Source organism: Physeter macrocephalus, chromosome 18, assembly GCF_002837175.3.
Source record: "Physeter macrocephalus isolate SW-GA chromosome 18, ASM283717v5, whole genome shotgun sequence".
Taxonomy (NCBI): Eukaryota; Metazoa; Chordata; class Mammalia; order Artiodactyla; family Physeteridae; genus Physeter; species Physeter macrocephalus.
In genome coordinates, this window is record NC_041231.1 from 11,149,452 (window position 1) to 11,167,687 (window position 18,236).

General features: G+C 40.3%; 1 protein-coding gene across 13 annotated transcripts in view; it reads right to left on the reverse strand.

Moving 5' to 3' along the window:
• Window positions 1–18,236, reverse strand: part of FANCD2 (FA complementation group D2) — a 59,201-nt gene that overhangs the window by 24,780 nt on the left and 16,185 nt on the right. For 8 of the 13 annotated variants that reach the window (XM_028479650.2, XM_007113727.4, XM_024124113.3 and 5 more), the window contains 11 exons: window positions 17,791–17,899; window positions 17,529–17,564; window positions 13,105–13,248; window positions 10,725–10,859; window positions 9,395–9,526; window positions 7,817–7,927; window positions 3,699–3,808; window positions 2,126–2,186; window positions 1,340–1,459; window positions 817–890; window positions 375–521 (listed from right to left, as the gene is read on the reverse strand). In XM_028479650.2, the coding sequence (XP_028335451.1) occupies window positions 375–521; window positions 817–890; window positions 1,340–1,459; window positions 2,126–2,186; window positions 3,699–3,808; window positions 7,817–7,927; window positions 9,395–9,526; window positions 10,725–10,859; window positions 13,105–13,248; window positions 17,529–17,564; window positions 17,791–17,899 (1,179 nt within the window). The other 5 variants (XR_008615693.1, XM_055079630.1, XM_055079629.1 and 2 more) reach the window with 5 other exon arrangements.

Below are 18,236 nucleotides of genomic sequence, written 5' to 3' on the forward strand. Positions count from 1 at the left end.
GGAGCCTGTGCTCCGCAATGGGAGAGGCCACAACAGTGAGAGGCCCGCGTACCGCAAAAAAAAAAAAAAAAAAAAAAAAAAAAAAAAAAAGAATGGCAGAGATAGACAAACACGTTCGTGGGTGGCAAAAAGGAACAGAAACAAAAGCAGCCTCACAGAATATCTGTTGCCTGTCATGATTCAATGCAAATCCCAAACCCAGGGTCCGGGAGAAAACAAGGAGTCTGCACCATTCTTAGTAACCCATCCATATACCACCTGTCTTGGGAGAAATCCTTTTCAATCAAGTTCTCAAGAGACTGCAAGAACTGCGGCATTCCCCACGAACATTCAAAATACCAACAGAGGTTTTACAGAAGAAAAAGTGTACTGACTTTTGGTCTGATTCCTGCGAAGTCAGTCTACCCCCATCTTTCACAAAGTCCTGAGAGAACAACAGTGGCAGAAGGTTGATGGCAATCCCATCACAACTATCATAGTCTTCTAGTCCGTAGAGAGCTTTCACGGGAAATGGATAGTCACTGTGGAGAGAACCCAGAATCTGATACCGCAATTCAAGGGTAGGGCAAGTCTATGGGAGAAACCACTAGAACAAACTAATCTCTGTTATGAGGAGAAGTGAGAAAGAGGAGAAAGAACAAGTGGGGAATCTTATAGCAATCCTGGAGCTGGGGGTGCTGGGGTTGGGAGGAGGGAAGTTGTGGGAGTGGGCTAGACTTGGCTGAGGTCAAGACATTCTGAGGTTTGCACCAGCAATTGACAACTGACATAATTTCTTTACGAGTACAACCACGTCAGTGGGTAAACGGTACTTACCCTTCTGGAACAACACAGATGTCCACCACAAAGGCATCCTGGAAATCATTAAAGATGGTCTGCCCAGCCCATTCCTTCAGGAAGCAAACAAACAAAAAGGCTGTGTAGACCAGGGTATATGTGCTGTAAAGCCCTAAATAAACTATTAACCTTTCTAAAGCCTCAGTTTCCTCATTTCTGAAAAGAAAATAACAATAATACATACCTTATCATTCTGATGTGGAATAGGCATAATACATGAAAAATGCTTAACACAGTGCTTGGCACAGAATAGATGGTGGCTTTCAACAACATCATTAACCACATGTTCATCATCCTCATCCCTTATTTTTATTATGTGAAGGAGGCCTCAGAGGAGAGGCCTGGAGCCTAGTGAGTCGGAAGAGCCTTCCCAATTAGAATACGGGAGAGCTCACAGGAAGATCTTTTTATTTTTGCAGCACAACAGAGAGAAGGGTTTGAAGAATGTATAGTAAAGCAGCCCTCATGCTTCATTGCTTTAAGAAAAGATACTTGGACATACCAGCACTTTTGGAGCCAGCTTTCTGCCTTGGATCAGGTTGGCAAATTCATCATAATAAAGTGCAGAGGCCTGAGGAGACTGCTCACTGCAGGAATGAACCAACTGTAGCAAGGAGGTCACCTGGAGCAGTAGAAGAGAAAGAATGGTCCAGCCCTTGGGCTGCCAATGCTTCCTAATTAAACACCATTCACCCTATTCAGTAGTAAGTTTTTCCCTTTGCGATTTCACTGGCAAAGCTCTTATCACCACCTCTCACCTGAGGTTTTTCCTAAGCCTCCTGACCAATCCATCTCTTTTGAATCTCATCTCTTTTCCAATCCATCAGACACATGAACGTGATTAATTTCTCTAAAGCAAAGCTTGGATTATGCCATTTCTATGCTAAGAAAACCTTAAGAACTACCTCTGTGTAAAAATTAAATCAAAACGTCTTGATTCACATTCAGAGCTCTCTGTTTTCCATCTCCGAACTAGCTTTATCTCCAACTCTCCAATTACACACTTACTTGTCCCTATGCTCCAGTCAATCCGCTACTCTCAAACATGACCCACCTTTTTTGCTCTCTAGGAATTTTCAATTTAATTAGGAAGATTAGACAGATACAGAATTAAAATACAACCCAAGCCAGTGGATTCTAAAGGCCAAAAGAGTGGTACAAATTACAAAAGCTATGAGTTCAGGAAAACTTATTTTGAAAAAAGCAGCCTTCTTTCTGGCAAGGTGACAGTGACCAGAAGCAACTCCTCAGTTACTCATAAACATCCAACTACACGACAAGAACTTACCTGTGTACACTGTTCACTGCTGAGGTCTCCTCTCCCTGGAGTCAAACTGGAAGATCTACTTCTAAAAACATTATTTTAGACTCATTTTTGTAATATTTTGTAACAAATGGCAATAAATTTAAGAAATGTGCCTTCCTTGGGATCGGGGTGGAGATAAAAGTGCACGAAAGCACAGATAAGTTTGTTTTTTTAAAAAATATTTATTTATTTAGCTGCACTGGGTCTTTGATGCAGCATGCGGGATCTGGTTCCCTGACCAGGGATGGAACCCAGGCCCCCTACATTGGGAGCATGGAGTCTTAACCACTGGACCACCAAGCAAGTCCCCAAGTATTTATTTAGACCGTACAAAACGTGGATTAGAGCAAATGATAGTTATCTTAGATTTTTTTAAAGGGTACATAAAATTAGTAAAAATCATAAGGACAAGCACTCGGCATTGTTCTAACTATTTAATGCTCTCAACAACTCTATGAACTAAATACTATTAATATCTTTATTTCACAGATGTGAGAATACAAAGGCAAAGAGAGGTAAAGTAACTTACCCAAGATCATTCAACTAATAAATAACGGAGCCAGTATTTCACCCCAGGCAAGCAGTATGGCTCCAGAGAATGAACTTTTAACAAGTATACTATGCAGCCTCTACGGATTACTAATGCTGACTCTAAGGATGTTTCCTGAGGTCCCAGGAATTCATGATAAATCATTTCCAAGAAGCATGAACTAAATTCCAATCTCATTTTGCAATGGTAACAACTTACCAAGCCCCAAGCTTCTGTTAGGTGTTACAATTGTGGCATCAAAGTGCAAAGGGGGAAAAATCCACAGGAAGACTTTATTTATATCAAACATGGTGTTCGAGACAGGAATAACACAGCAGCGGAGAAATCTGTATTGTCTAGTGCCCAGGACTGGAGCAGATGCAGAAGAATGCATCCCAGGAAGATCAGGGTTTCCCTTTTTCAGAAACATTTCTAGAACTTAATTTCTTAGCAATCCCTAGTTTTAAACCATCAGAATGTAATGACTGTGATCGCAATTCTGTAAAAATTATATGTAGTATATACAGTCAAGATTAGAAGGAACGTGGGGAACTTGCCTGGTGGTCCAGTGATTAAGAATCCGCCTTCCAATGCAGGGGACGGGGTTCGATTCCTGGTTGGGGAACTAGGATCCCAAATGCCGCAGGGCAACTAAGCCCGTGCGCTCTAGAGCCCATGCGCCACAACCAGAGAGCCCACATGCTGCAACTACTGAGCACGCACACTCTGGAGCCTGTGCACCACAACCAGAGAGCCCGTGCACTCTGTAGCCCACGCACCACAACTAGAGAGAGGCCCACGCGCCGCAACAAAGAGTTCACACACCGCAATGAAAGATTCCACGTGCTGCAACGAAAGATCCCATATGCTGCAACATGGAAAAGTGGCAACAAACATTTGCCCACTTCTCTTATTATGGTTTTAATGTCTTCCGTTACAATGATGTCTACACAACGTAACAATTTATTTTGTAAGACAGCAACCTAATTGACCATGAGCCACAGAAATCAGAATTTCCATGCATACCTGTCTGCCGCTATGATGCCAGCCATAGTGACAGCACCAATAATACCAACGAGCTTGTACTTGAACATGGTGCTAGAGAGCTGTTTTCGTATCACCAGGTGCATGTCATCCTACAAGGAAACAATGATAAAGATGAAGATGTTGGAATGGTACAGCAAAAGAGCCTACGAATATTAGAGCCAAAAAACCTAGAATAGCAAGGGTTCTATCATTTACTAACTGTGTGGTCTTTGGTGAGTCATTTCATCTTTCTGAGTCTCAATTTTTTTCATCTATAAAATGGGAAAGGTTTTTCAAGGATCAGAGACAGATTACGAAAAATTCCAAGAACAGGGCCCAACATATGGTAGACATTCAATAATAACAACTATTATTGTTACCGTTGTGATAGTTGCTTGATATAGATAATGTGAATTATCATAATGTTGTTGGCTGATCAGGCAGAAGTAATCAAACAGAAAAAAATACTTAGGAATAAATTTAACCAAGGAGGCAAAAGACTTACACATTAAAAACTGCATAACATTGCTGAAAGAAATTAAAGAAGACCTAAATAAATGGAAAGATATCCCATGTTCATGGAATGGAAGACTGAACATTGTTAAGATGATAATATGCTCATTCAATGTAATCCTTATTAAAATACCAACGGCATTTTTTTACAGAAATAGAAAAACCCATACTAAAATTCATATGGAATTTCAAGGGACCCCAAATAGCCAAAACTATCTCGAGGGACTTCCCTGGTGGCACAGTGGTTAAGAATCCACCTGCCAAGGCAGGGGACAGGAGTTTGATCCCTGGTCTGGGAAGATCCCACATGCCGTGGAGCAACTAAGCCCATGCACCACAACTACTGAGCCTGCGCTCTGGAGCCTGCAAGCCACAACTACTGAAGCCTGCACACCTAGAGCCACAGTAAGAGAAGCCACCACAATGAGAAGCCCACACACCACAACAAAGAGTAGCCCCCGCTCGCTGCAACTAGAGAAAGCTCGCACGCAGCAACAAAGACCCAACGCAGCCAAAAAATAAATTTAAAAAATAGAATTAAAAAAAAAAAAACAAAAAACAATGTTGAAAAAGAACAAATTTGGAGGGCTCACACTTCCCAATTTCAAAAGTACTACAAAGTTACAGTAATCAAAAGAGTGTGCTACCGGCATAAGGCGCGCAGCAACAAAGACCCAACGCAGCCAAAAAATAAATTTAAAAAATAGAATTAAAAAAAAAAAACCAAAAAACAATGTTGAAAAAGAACAAATTTGGAGGGCTCACACTTCCCAATTTCAAAAGTACTACAAAGTTACAGTAATCAAAAGAGTGTGCTACCGGCATAAGGACACACATTTAGACCAACAGATAGAACAGATCCTAGAAATAAACCCTCACACATATGGTCAATTGATTGTCCACAAAAGTGCCCAGACCACTCAATGGAAAAAGAGTCTTTTCAACAAAAGGTACTAGAAAAAACTGGATACCCACACACACAAAAATGAAGTTGAGGGACTTCCCTGGTAGTCCGGTGGGTAAGATTCTGCGTTCCCAATGCAGGGGGCCCAGGTTCGATCCCTGGTCAGGGAACTGGATCCCGCATGCATGCCACAACTAGGAGTTTGTATGCCGAAACTAAGAGTCCTCATGCTGCAACTAAGAAGTCCACATGCCGCAACTAAGGATCCTGCATGCCACGATGAGGATCCCGTGTGCCGCAACTAAGACCCAGCACAACCAAAACATATAAGTTAATTAATTAATTAAATAAAAACTGGTTTGTTTAAAAAAAAAAAATGAAGTTGAACCCTTACCTTACACCATATTTAAAAATTAACTCAAAGTGAATCAATGATTTAAATTTAAGAGCTAAAACTAAAACTCTGAGAAGAAATCATAGGGGAGATTTTTCATGACTTCAAATTTGGCAATTTTTTAAAAGTACGACACCAAAAGCACCAGTAACAAAAGAAAAAAATAGACTGGTTGGACTTCATCAAAACTACATCAAAGAACACTATCAAGACTAAAAGACAATCCACAGAACGGGAGGAAAAAATTTGCAAATCATGTATCTGATAAGGGATTAATATCCAAGAACTCCTATACGTCAACAACAACAAAAAATAATCCATTTAAAAAGTGAGCAAAGGACTTGAATAGACTTTTTCCAAAGAAGATATACGAGGACCAATAAGCACACAACAAGATGTTCAACATCATTAGTCATCTGGGAAATGGAAATCAAAAACACAATGAGATACCACTTTTCAAACGGTAGGACGGTTAAACATAAAAAATAGAAAATAAGTGTTGGTGAGGATGTGGAAAAATTGGAACCCTCTACTGTTCATGGAAATGTAAAATGGTGCACTCACTGTGGAAAACAGTTTGGTGGTTCCTCAAAATGTTAAACACAGAATCATCACATGACTCAGAAATTCCACTCCTAGATATGTACCCAAGAGAACTGAAAACAGGGACTCAAAGAGATACCTGTACATCAATGTTCATAGCAGCATTATTCAAAATAGCCAAAAGATGGAAAAAAGCCAATATCCATCACTGGGTGAATGGATAAACTAATTGCAGTCTATACATACAATGGAACACTATCAGCCATAAAAAGGAATAAAGTCCTGAGATATCCTACAACATGGAGGAACCGTGCACACATTATGCTAAGTGAAATAAGCCAGACACAAAAGGATAAATATTGTATGACTCTATTTAAATGAAGTACCTAGACGATGCAAATTCATACAAGTCTATGAGAGGTTACCAGGGTGTAGAGAAAGGGAATGGGGAGTTATTGCTTAATGGGGACAGAATTTCTGTTCGGGATGATAAAAAAGTTCTGGAGATGGACAGTGGTGGTGGGTTGCCCAACATTGTCCAAGTACTTAATGTCACTGAGTTGTACACTTAAAATTGGTTAAAATAGTAAAATTTATCTTACGTATATTTTACCACAATTAAAAAATAAAATAGAGCTTCCCTGGTGGCACAGTGGTTAAGAATCCACCTGCCAAGGCAGGGGACACAGGTTTGATCCCTGGTCCGGGAAGATCCCACATGCCGTGGAGCAACTAAGCCCGTGCACCACAACTACTGAGCCCATGCGCCACTACTAATGAAGCCCGTGCGCCTACAGCCCATGTTCCACAACAAGAGAAGCCACTGCCCTGAGAAGCCCGTGCACTGCAATGAAGAGTAGCCCCTGCTTGCCACAACTAGAGAAAGCCTGCACACAGCAACGAAGACCCAACACAGCCATAAATAAATAAATTAAAATAAAATAAAATAATGATGTAGCTCTATTATTACTGACATGAAGAAGTCGTCAAACTGTACTGCTAAATGAAACAAGCAAGACACAGAACAAGAGGGTAAGGTGTGGAATATAGTTATACAAGTAAATACAAATTTGTTAATTCTCAGAACATCTCAGAAAGCCATAAGCTAATAACAGCGATTGCCTTTAGAGAACCAGATGCCTAGAGGACTGAGAGAGAGGAGACATCTTTCACTACCTTTCTATAACTTTTGAATTTTGTACCATGCGTGTATATTACCCAGCCAATTAATTTTAGTTAAAAAAAAAAAGTGCTGGTTGTTCAAAGTCAAAGGCCAGTATGGATTACTTCCACAAGGTGGCGCTAAAGATACAAAAGAGCTATGAGTTATGCTACCAACCTAATCTTTAGTTCCTTTGCCTGACTTTTTCAGTGAATGATGCCCACAAATGAGAGCAGGCCCAGATGGAGTTCACATTAGATGGAGATGTCCCTTAGGGAACAAGGGAATTCCCTGTGTCCCCGTGGCACTCAGTACAGTACCTGAGTGGCTTTTCTTACTCAGTTTCATAATTAGCTGATTACAGACTCATTTTCACCCTAACAGACTAAGCTCCTTGAGGGCAGAAGGTCTAATATATACCTATCATCTCAGTGCTTGGCACACAGCAGACACCTAATGTTTGTAGTAAGAAAAGAATAAACAAATGCTAGGACTACAGCTATGTACTCTATTTCCACCAGTACACAGGCTGCAATAATTTTGTTCAGCAAATTTCAATTGAAGAGGTTTAAAAGATTCTTTCTCAACACACTGCCTCTTACCTGGATGTGACTGCTGGCTTCATGCTGTTTGCTAAATGCCAGTGTGCTGAGAATATAGAAGAGTTTTCGTATTTGCTGGGGTGACATATTATCCAGATAGTCTAGAATGCCCTGGGAGAAAAAAAATGCCAATGATGAGATTAGCAAGTAACATTTTTTTCCTTTAAATAAAAAAATTAAAATCCTCATAAGAGGCACACACAGATAGCCAGGCATCTGTTCCACAAAAGCTCCAGTTCTCTAAAACTATGCTCAGAGCCCAAAGGGTTGATGTTCTGCTTAGTCATGCTAACATACCTCCTCCTAGCTCCCCCTATTCTTTTTCTCCACACTTCCCGTTTTCTTAGTGAAAACAATATTCTGCCAAAAGTTATGTCTCTGACCTTACTTCTCAGCTTCTACTCCATGAATTACTTATATATCCTCTACAGATATGGAAAGAGTCACAGGGGAACTACTTACTTTTTGACCTTGGGCAAAGCCTCAGTTTTCCCATCTGTAAAATGGGGATAACGGGGCCTACATAGTTATCTTTCAAAGCTCAGACTTGATTATGTCAAACCCTCATTAAAAACCTGTAACAAGGGACTTCCCTGGTGGGGCAGTGGTTAAGAATTCGCCTGTCAATGCAGGGGACATGGGTTCGATCCCTGGTCCGGGAGATCCCACATTCCGCAGAGCAACTAAGCCCGTGTGCCACAACTACTGAGCCTGCGCTCTAGAGCCCACGAGCCACAACTACTGAAGCCCGCACGCCTAGAGCCCGTGCTCCGCAACAAGAGAAGCCACCACAATGAGAAACCCACACACAGCAATGAAGAGTAGAGAAACCCCACGTATAGCAACGAAGACCCAACGCACTAAAAATAAATAAAAACAAACAAACAAAAAAAACGAACTTGTAACAAGCTCCCTCTTGTCCATAAAATAAAATTGCAACTCTTTAGCACAGTATTTAAGATCCTTCATAATCTGGCCCTGTCCTATGTCCTCACCTCCCACCACCGCTCACCTTATCCTATCCGCCAACCATGTTAATCTACCTGTCATCCCTCAGGCACACCATGGACGTGGGTGGTGCCAATTTGCTTCTGTTCAAACTGTTCTCTGCCTAGATGTACTTCCCTCACTTTTTCTTGTCAAATCTCTATCCTTCAAGAATCACTCCAATGTTATCTCTTCTTTGAAGACTTCTCCAGTTAATTATTCCTGCTCTGGTATATCTATAGCACGTTATTAGAGAATTCATCACGTATTCATAGGGACTTACTTATGTGTCTTACTTTCTATCATCAAAGGCAAAGACTAACTTTTATATCCACAGCACCCAGAATAGAGCCTGGCACATGGTTAGGTAAAAACAAGTATTCACTGAGTGAATTAATACATAGAAAGATGAGTTATTTTTTCTATTATTTGCCCCATCACCCTCACCTCCATATCACCTGCTTCTACCAATTACACTGCTCAATATCTAGAGTACAAAATAAACTGCTGTTAACTAACAGATATCAGGTACCTCTCAAATATATGCAAGAAAGAAAAATGATTCAGTGTGTCAATGGTAGGACTAGATACCTTCACAAAGACAGCATTCAGCCTCATAGCAGATGGGTTTAGAACTAGCAACTCTAGGAGGACATCCAATGCAGTATCAACTTCAGCTTCGTTCCCACTGAAGACATGGGTCACTAGGGCACCAATCACTTCCTATACAGAGACGAGTCAACAGGACAGTGTGAAGCTAAAATATGGTATGGTCATCTAAAAGAGGTTCATGCCAGAGGCCATTCCAATCTCAACTTGGTTAAAATCCCAACCCACCCAATCCCATCGTCTAATTTTATTAACTAGTTTTCATTAACGTTAGATTCAGGAGGTTTAGGATTATGTCATTCTAACAACACTACCATCCAGTCTTCATTTATTTCCCATAATTTACCAGTGAGCACTGTCTAAACCCTCCTGATTTTGCTCCCTGGTGTAGTCTTTTTCCTTTTCTCATATGGGTTAAACATTACCCATTAAGCTGTGGTTGTACTTCATCTATTGAAATTTACTGAAAAGGTGGCACTCAAGGAGCTAAAGGTTTTTACAAGTTAGACTTGTACGTTTCAAGTAAACACGGGGCATGATGTTGTCTCTAAGACATTAAGATGATTTCCTCCAAAAGTTTTAGATGTCATTCTCCCTTTCCTTTATACTGCTGCTCCACACTGAGTCACATGGTTTTCTCAAGCGCAGTAGCTACCTCATACCAGCTGAGTCTATAGCTCTGTTTTAAATTTTAAAAATTTTGTCTTCATTTTTAAAAGTTCCATTCAAATGTGCTTTATTGTTGTTAATAAAGGTACAGCATACATAAACAATACAAAATAAGATACTTTGTTCTTTGTTTTCATAATCACTTTCCATAAGTACAGCCCTCCCTGACTGGATATGTGCTACTAAATTTGGTGTCTCCTGTTCATGGGAACAGTGTTACGCACTCAGGCATTTCTCCTTCATTTCTTTTCCACCACACTTTTTTCTAGAGAACAACTCCAGGACCAGTTGGCAATTGATTATTTAGAGCTAAGTTTAAAACTGCCATTACTGTACTGTGAAAATTGCACGATAAACCCAGCTCTTTAAGCCAATGTTTGTTTGAAGCAGACTGGAGCTGGACCTTATTTTAGACTCAGACAATTTTGAAGCTCAAAACACAGAGTTAGATCCTCAAGTCCAATCTCATTTTGAGACTAGGACTAGAACTAAGTTTTCCCAACTCCCAGTTCAGAGTTCTTTCTCCTTCAATGCCTTCCAAACAAGAAGGAATAAAAACATCAGATCACATGCCAGTCACTTGGAATTGCATTTCTTTCCTTTTCCCTGTTCCCTCCTTCCCAAAATAAACAATTCAACATACCTGCTGGCAGTAAGTGTCAAAAAAGTTAAATGCATATTTGTATAGGAGACTGCCAAACACAATTATGCTCTGGTCTAGGGAGTGCAACAAACTCTGCGCCAGTGACAAAAGAGATGGACAAACATCCTTAAGAACCTTGAGGAGGGAAGAGTAGAGAGAAATGAAGCTGTAGGAGAAACTTAGTTATCATAGCATCTAGAGTTGCTATTGCTAACCCTATTAAGATGTCAGAGTTCTCCCCAATTCTCATTTTAACTTAAGGAACCTTAATCTTTGTTGTACTCAGAATAATCCTTCACGATTCTGAGCTTCTCTCAGGATCAGTGAGATTCAACATACGGATAAGAATTGACCTGTAAGCTCAAGGAAGTTAAACCACAAGCCTAATAGCTGGTAATCTGTTCCTATCTGCCCAGTTTGGAACTAGAATCCAGATATTCTAAATCCCAATTTCCTCACTTAATCATACTGCCTCCCTGGGGATATAGCAGGTCTCCTCTGCCTTGGTAATGATTTGAAATCAGTCTATGAGGTTCAGTGCTAATTAAACTGATTTCTTTTAAAGAACTTCAAGAGGAGAACTGATCATGTCCTACCAAGAAGGTAGTAGGTGGACACTAATGGAATCAGAATAAATAATCAGTTATTAAATCCAGTTTCTTTACTGATATCATCACAATTTAAAACAAAAATCTTAAATTAAGCACCGAAATGGGTATAATGCTTTACTGAGGAAAATGCAATAAAAAATTATATATGGTTTCTGCCCTATGCAAAATTATAGCCCAAAACATGTATCACAGCAGAAATAAGCACAGAAAGAACTGTAAGATAAAATAATATAAACTTTAAATCCATTCCTAAATATAAAGTCTATTTATGTATGTATGCATGTATGTATGTATTCATGGCTGCACTGGGTCTCTGTTGCTGCGCACAGGCTTTCTCTCGTTGCAGCGAGCGGAGGCTACTCTTTGTTGTGGTGCACAGGCTTCTCACTGTGGTGGCTTCTCTTGTTGTGGAGCTCGGGCTCTAGGCCCGAGGACTTCAGTAGCTGTGGCTTGCTGGTTCTAGAGCACAGCCTCCGTAGTTGTGGCGCACGGGCTTAGCTGCTCCGTGGCATGTGGGATCTTCCCAGACCAGGGCTCGAACCCATGTCCCCTGCATTGGCAAGCGGATCCTTAACCACTGTGCCACCAGGAAAGCCCATAAATATAAAGTCTTTAAAGATGAAGCTACAGGGCTTCCCTGGTGGCACAGCGGTTGCGCGTCCGCCTGCCGATGCAGGGGAACCGGGTTCGCGCCCCGGTCTGGGAGTCTCCCACATGCCGCAGAGCGGCTGGGCCCGTGAGCCATGGCCGCTGAGCCTGCGCGTCCGGAGCCTGTGCTCTGCAACGGGCGAGGCCACAGCAGAGGGAGGCCCGCATACCACAAAAAAAAAAAAAAAAAAGATGCAGCTACATATTCTCATTAATTCCTAAGTCAGGTCCTAAACCTCTGGTTCACCCAGTTTTCTAAGAAGGTATATACACTATTAATATCCTGAATATTCACCTGGAAAACACCATTCCTAGATTATAAAATTCCAATTCAAATGGTTCAGCTACATATTCTCATTAGTTCCTAAGTCAGGTCCTAAACCTCTGGTTCACCCAGTTTTCTAAGAAGGTATATACACTATTAATATCCTGAATATTCACCTGGAAGACACCATTCCTAGATTATAAAATTCCAATTCAAATGGTTTATATTTCAACAGGAATGATCATCTCAGGGTCATAGTGTTGAATGGCTAAATAGTGATGGTTCAATAGATAAAAAATTATGTCTCTATTAGCATTCCTCTGATCCTGTTATACGCAGGGGTTTTTAGAAACTACTTAAAACAGGATACAGAAGGCAAGTTTATCAAAGTTGCAGATCATAGAGAGCTAGACAATTAAAATGATTAACATAAAATTCAGATTCAAACGTCTCAATGGGCTTGAACAATGGGCTGAAACTAAGATGACATTTTATAAGGAAGCTGTAAAGTTTTCTATTCTAGGTTAAAAATAAAGTTATATAAGTATGTCATTAGAAGACCTGAATTGCAATATTTCCTATTTGGGGTTTGAGTCTAGTAAGTTCAACATAAACCAATTTTGTGACTTTTCGGCTAAAAAGATGAAAACCGATCTTAGTTTGATTTGATTAACATCATAATGTCTCAATCAAGGTAAATAATAATCCTACTATGTTTTGAAATATACTGAGCTCCCTGCCAAACATCTACACCCAGCAAAGCTGGTGGTGTCATGATTCCCACACTGGGTAGGAAAGGTTAAAACGACCTCTCTAAAATTTTAAGACTAATGCTGTCTGATTCTCTGACACTTACCAAGTAATGAATATAGAATGTACCCTGTAGCAGTTGTTCTTCAAAGCAGCCTGATCGAATCTTATTTCTTAGCACCCTCTCAATGTACTTCTTTGTCTGAGTGTTGGTGCTATAGATGATGAAAAGCATTGCCAGGTCAAGAATCTGTTGTCAATAAATATGCAACAACATGAAAACAGTCTAATAAATGAATACATTTACTACAACAAAACAGCAGCTCTCAACTTTTTCCCATTAAAACAAAGAATAGTCATTTGCTCAACATACTCTCACGGGAGTACCTATATTTTCGCCCAGAAATATTTTTCAGAGAAATAAAGTGCCACAACTATTAACCACTGGTACCTTTTAAAAAAATATTGGAATACAAGCAAAAGTAGTATTATTACAGAAATAACTTTGAATAGCTTCACATTTATTATGGAAAAAAAGATTAAGTCACTTGCCAGCTTCAGTATAAATTTTCATTAAGATTAGGAAAATTACTTTTTGAAAAGTTGGAGAGTCTGTAAATGTCTGTCAATATGAAAAAGGTTATATAAATTACGATGGTCATTTTCAGCACATTATATGGCCATTAAAAATGAGATAGGGGACTTCCCTCGTGGCACAAGAATCAGCCAGCCAATGCAGGTGACACAGGTTTAAGCCCTGCTCTGGGAAGATCCCACATGCTGCAGAGCAACTAAGCCCGTGCACCACAACCACTGAAGCCTGCGCCTAGAACCTACGCTCCGCAACAAGAGAAGCCACCGCAATGAGAAGCCCATGCACCACAACAAAGACCCATCGCAGGCAAAAAAAAATAAATTTATTTATTTATTAAAAAAAAAAAAAAAAGAGAGAGAGAGAGACACAGGCTAGAGACTTCCCTGGCGGTCCAGTGGTTAAGACTCCACGCTTCCAATGCTGGGGGCGCGGGTTCAACCCCTGGTAAGGAAACAGATCTCACATGCCATGTGGTGCGCCCCCCAAAAATATTTTTTTAATTAAAAAATAAAAAAATATTTTAAAAAATTAGATAGGCTATATATATATATATATTTCTTTGCGGTACGCGGGCCTCTCACTGTTGTGGCCTCTCCTGTCGCGGAGCACAGGCTCCGGACGTGCAGACTCAGCGGCCATGGCTTACGGGCCCAGCCGCTCCGCAGCATGTGGGATCCTCCCGGACCGGGGCACGAACCCGTGTCCCCTGCATCGGCAGGTGGACTCTCAACCACTGCGCCACCAGGGAAGCCCAGGCTGTATTTTTTTGACAAAGACATTCACAACATATTGTGAAGCAAAAGAAAGCAACCTGCAATAATCACAGTAATTCTATTTTTGTAAAAACAATATACAAGTACAAATATGTATAAGAGTGAGCGTGCCTGCACCTGCACATACATACAACTTGTATATGAATAGGAAAAAATCTGGAAGAATGATTATCCATGAAGAGTGGCACAGAGAGTGGAGGTAAACTTTATTTTACATATATTTAGATTACATGTGGGTTTTTTTTTTCTCCCCAATTAGCCTGTATTACCTATGTTTTTTTTTAAAAAAAGAAGAGGGACTTCCCTGGTGGTCCAGTGGTTAAGAATCTGCCGTCCAATGCAGGGGATGCAGGTTCGATCTGAGGTTGGGGAACTAAGATCCCATATGCCACAGGGCAACTAAGCCCGCATGCCACCAAGTACTGAGCCCAATGCGCTCTAGAGCCCATGCGCCACAACTACTGAGCCTGCACACCACAACTAGAGAGCCCAAGTGTTGCAACTACTGAGCCTGTGTGCCAAAACTACAGAGAAGACCGCACAATGCAACAAAAGATCCCGCATGCTGCAACTAAGACCCAACATGGCCAAATAAATAAACAGTTACAGCTGCCAAGTAACAGAAAAATATTTTTTACAAAAGAGAGAGAGAGAGACAGAGAAGTTAAAAAGTCAAGCAGGACAAAAAAGAAAAACACAAATTACTTGGAACTCACACAACTCAAAAGCAAAAAAAACAAACAATCCAATTAAAAGATGGACAGGGAATCTGAATAGAAATTTTTCCAAAGAAGACATACAGATAGCCAACCTCCATGTAATGATGTTCAACATCACTAATCATCAGGAAATGCAAATCAAAACCACAATGAGGGGCTTCCCTGGTGGCGCAGTGGTTGAGAGTCCGCCTGCCGATGTGGGGGACACGGGTTCGTGCCCCGGTCCGGGAGGATCCCACATGCCGTGGAGCGGCTGGGCCCGTGAGCCATGGCCGCTGAGCCTGTGCGTCCGGAGCCTGTGCTCCGCAACGGGAGAGACCACAACAGTGAGAGGCCCGCGTACCACACACACACACACACACACAAATTGACTTGAATAAAGGTAATTTTAACAAAAACAAACAAACAAACAAACAAAAAAAACCACAATGAGATACCACTTCGCACCTGTTAGAACAGCTATCATCAAAAGGACAGAAAATAACATATGTTGGCAAGGATGTAGAGAAGAGGGAACCCTTGTGCACTGTTGGTGGAAATGTAAATTGATGCAACCACTATGGAAAACGGTATGGTGGTTCCTCAAAAAAATAAAAGTAGAACTACTATAGATCCAGCAATTCCACTTCTGGCTACGTATCTGAAGAAAACAAAAAACACTAATTCGCAAAGATATCTGCACCCCAGGTTCATTAGAGCATTATTTACAACAGCCAAGACATGGAAACAACCCAAGTGTCCATTGATGGAATGGATAAAGAAAATGTGATATAAACACACACACTCTCTCGAGAATATTATTCAACCATAAAAAAGAACGAATCTTGCTATTGGCAACAACATGGATGAACCCTGAAGGCATTATGCTAAGTGAAATAAGTCAGACAGAGAAAGACAAATAGTGTATGATTTCAATTATATGTGGAATCTAAAAAATAAAACAAACAAAAATGAACTCACAGAGAACAGATTGGTGGTTGCCAGAGGTAGGGGTAGGAAGTTGGTAGGGAGTTGGTAAAGGGGGCCAAAAGGTACAAATTTCAGTTATAAAATAAATAAGTCATGGGGGTGTAATGTACAGCATGGTGAATAAAGTTAATAATACTGTACTGCACATTTGAAAGTTACTAAGAGAGTACACCTTAAAAGTTCTCATCACAAGTAAAAAAAACGGTAGCTATGTATGGTGATGGACATTAACAACTTACTGTGGTAATCATTTTGCAATATATACAAGTAACAGATCATTACATTGCACACCTGAAACTAATATAAAATGTCAATTATATCTCAAGTAATGAGAAAAGATATTTTAATAAATGTTAGATGTTCTAATTAATAAAAGCAAAAACAATAAATTACTTGAGACATCCCTTCACTGAAGGCCCAACTCAGACACCAAAATTCTGACAGATTATAGCACAACAGAATACAGTTATTAAAAATGACAATAAAAAGGACTGCCCTGGCGGTCCAGTGGTTAAGACTCCATGCTCCCAATCCGGGGGCATGGGTTCAATCCCGGGTTGGGGAAGATATTGCAAGCGGCGTGGCACAGCCGAAAAAAAAAAGAGACAATAAATACAATGCAGAAGCATGCAAAATGGTTATGACACAATGTGAAGAGAAAAAAATCAGAAAACAAAATTATATTTATACAATGATCAGAAATCTGTAAAAATAGCTATGCAGGAGAGGTCAAGGGTTATGCAATAATAACACCGTTGTCTTGGCTATTTTGATTCCCTACCCACCCCCAACCTGGCAACCACAAAAAATTATTGAGTTTTTCAGTGTTTTATTCAGTATCACGGCAGCTTTTAAAACAGTCATCCAACAACTGGACAATCCAACTAACAAAACTCTACAAGAGATTCCAAATAAAGAAAATCCTTAAAGGGAACCAATCAGTACACAAGAAATTCAATCATGTGTCTTCTTGACTGAAGAAAGTATCTCCAGATTTAAGAGAGATTCAGTATCACTGCCCTGAGAGTAGATGGGACAATTTGATTCAGTTCTGTCAGGTAAAGGAAAGTGAAACATGAAATGCTACTATCTTGACAATTCCATGTGGTGGGAGGAAGGGCAATCAGACAGACAGAGGGGCCTGAATACCTAACTCATGACCCAGGCAACTCTAGTCCTCACCTCCTCATGGGAGGGGGACTCAGCTTCTTTGACTGCACTCACTATGCCTCTTTGGAATGTTACTATTTCCCCTTATGGATATTTTATTTCATTTTATTGTCAGAATAAAGACCATCTGGCAAGTCACCCCTTCAGATCATCTTCCTCAGGCAGCTAATGTTTACTAGAGCAGTTACAAAAGTCACAAAAGGGATGACTGGAAGGAGCCAGAGAAAACAGCAGGAAGGAAAGCCAGCCAATATCACTAATTTTACATCTGCAATACTTAAAATTCATAGTACATGAACATTACCTTGTGTTCCGACACTGAGGTGGTGTTTTCAATTGCCTGGAAAAACAAGGGTTACAAAAATATTACAACACATAAGAACACTTTTCGCCTTATTCAGCATGCTCTGTTTTCTTATCTGAGAACCAATCTGCCCATCTGGCAACCATCATCTATTATTTCTACTTGACTGACTTTTAAGACGTTTATTTCAACCTACCTTTACTTACACATCTGTCACTGATTGCCACCCATTTCTTCCTCAATGTTTAAAGATCTCACTCACCTTAATCCAGGCTTCTGAAATGATTTTCTCATATCTAACAGCTGACTTTATTACGTCAAAGAGAAGAGTAACACAGTCTTGACCGCTGTTTTCTTGATTTCCTGAAAAACTACAAGTAGCAGAGGGAAAAAAAAAAATCATTCTTCCACTTACCAGAGAGGAACCTGTAAGATCTGGGTACCTGCATACTAGCCATGTGCCTTAAAACAAGTCACAACTTCATGTGTACAATGGCTAGTAAAATTTTACTGCAGTCTATCTGGAATTGATCTGCAGAGCAAAGGGAATACACACACACACAAACACACACATATACACACAAATATTTATACACAGAAATATGATTTGAAAAACTGTATAGTAGTACATGATTGTAATACTACTACCACTATTTGTAGCTGTTAAGTATTAAGATCTTCTGTCCTGGCTTCAGGATAAACGTCAGA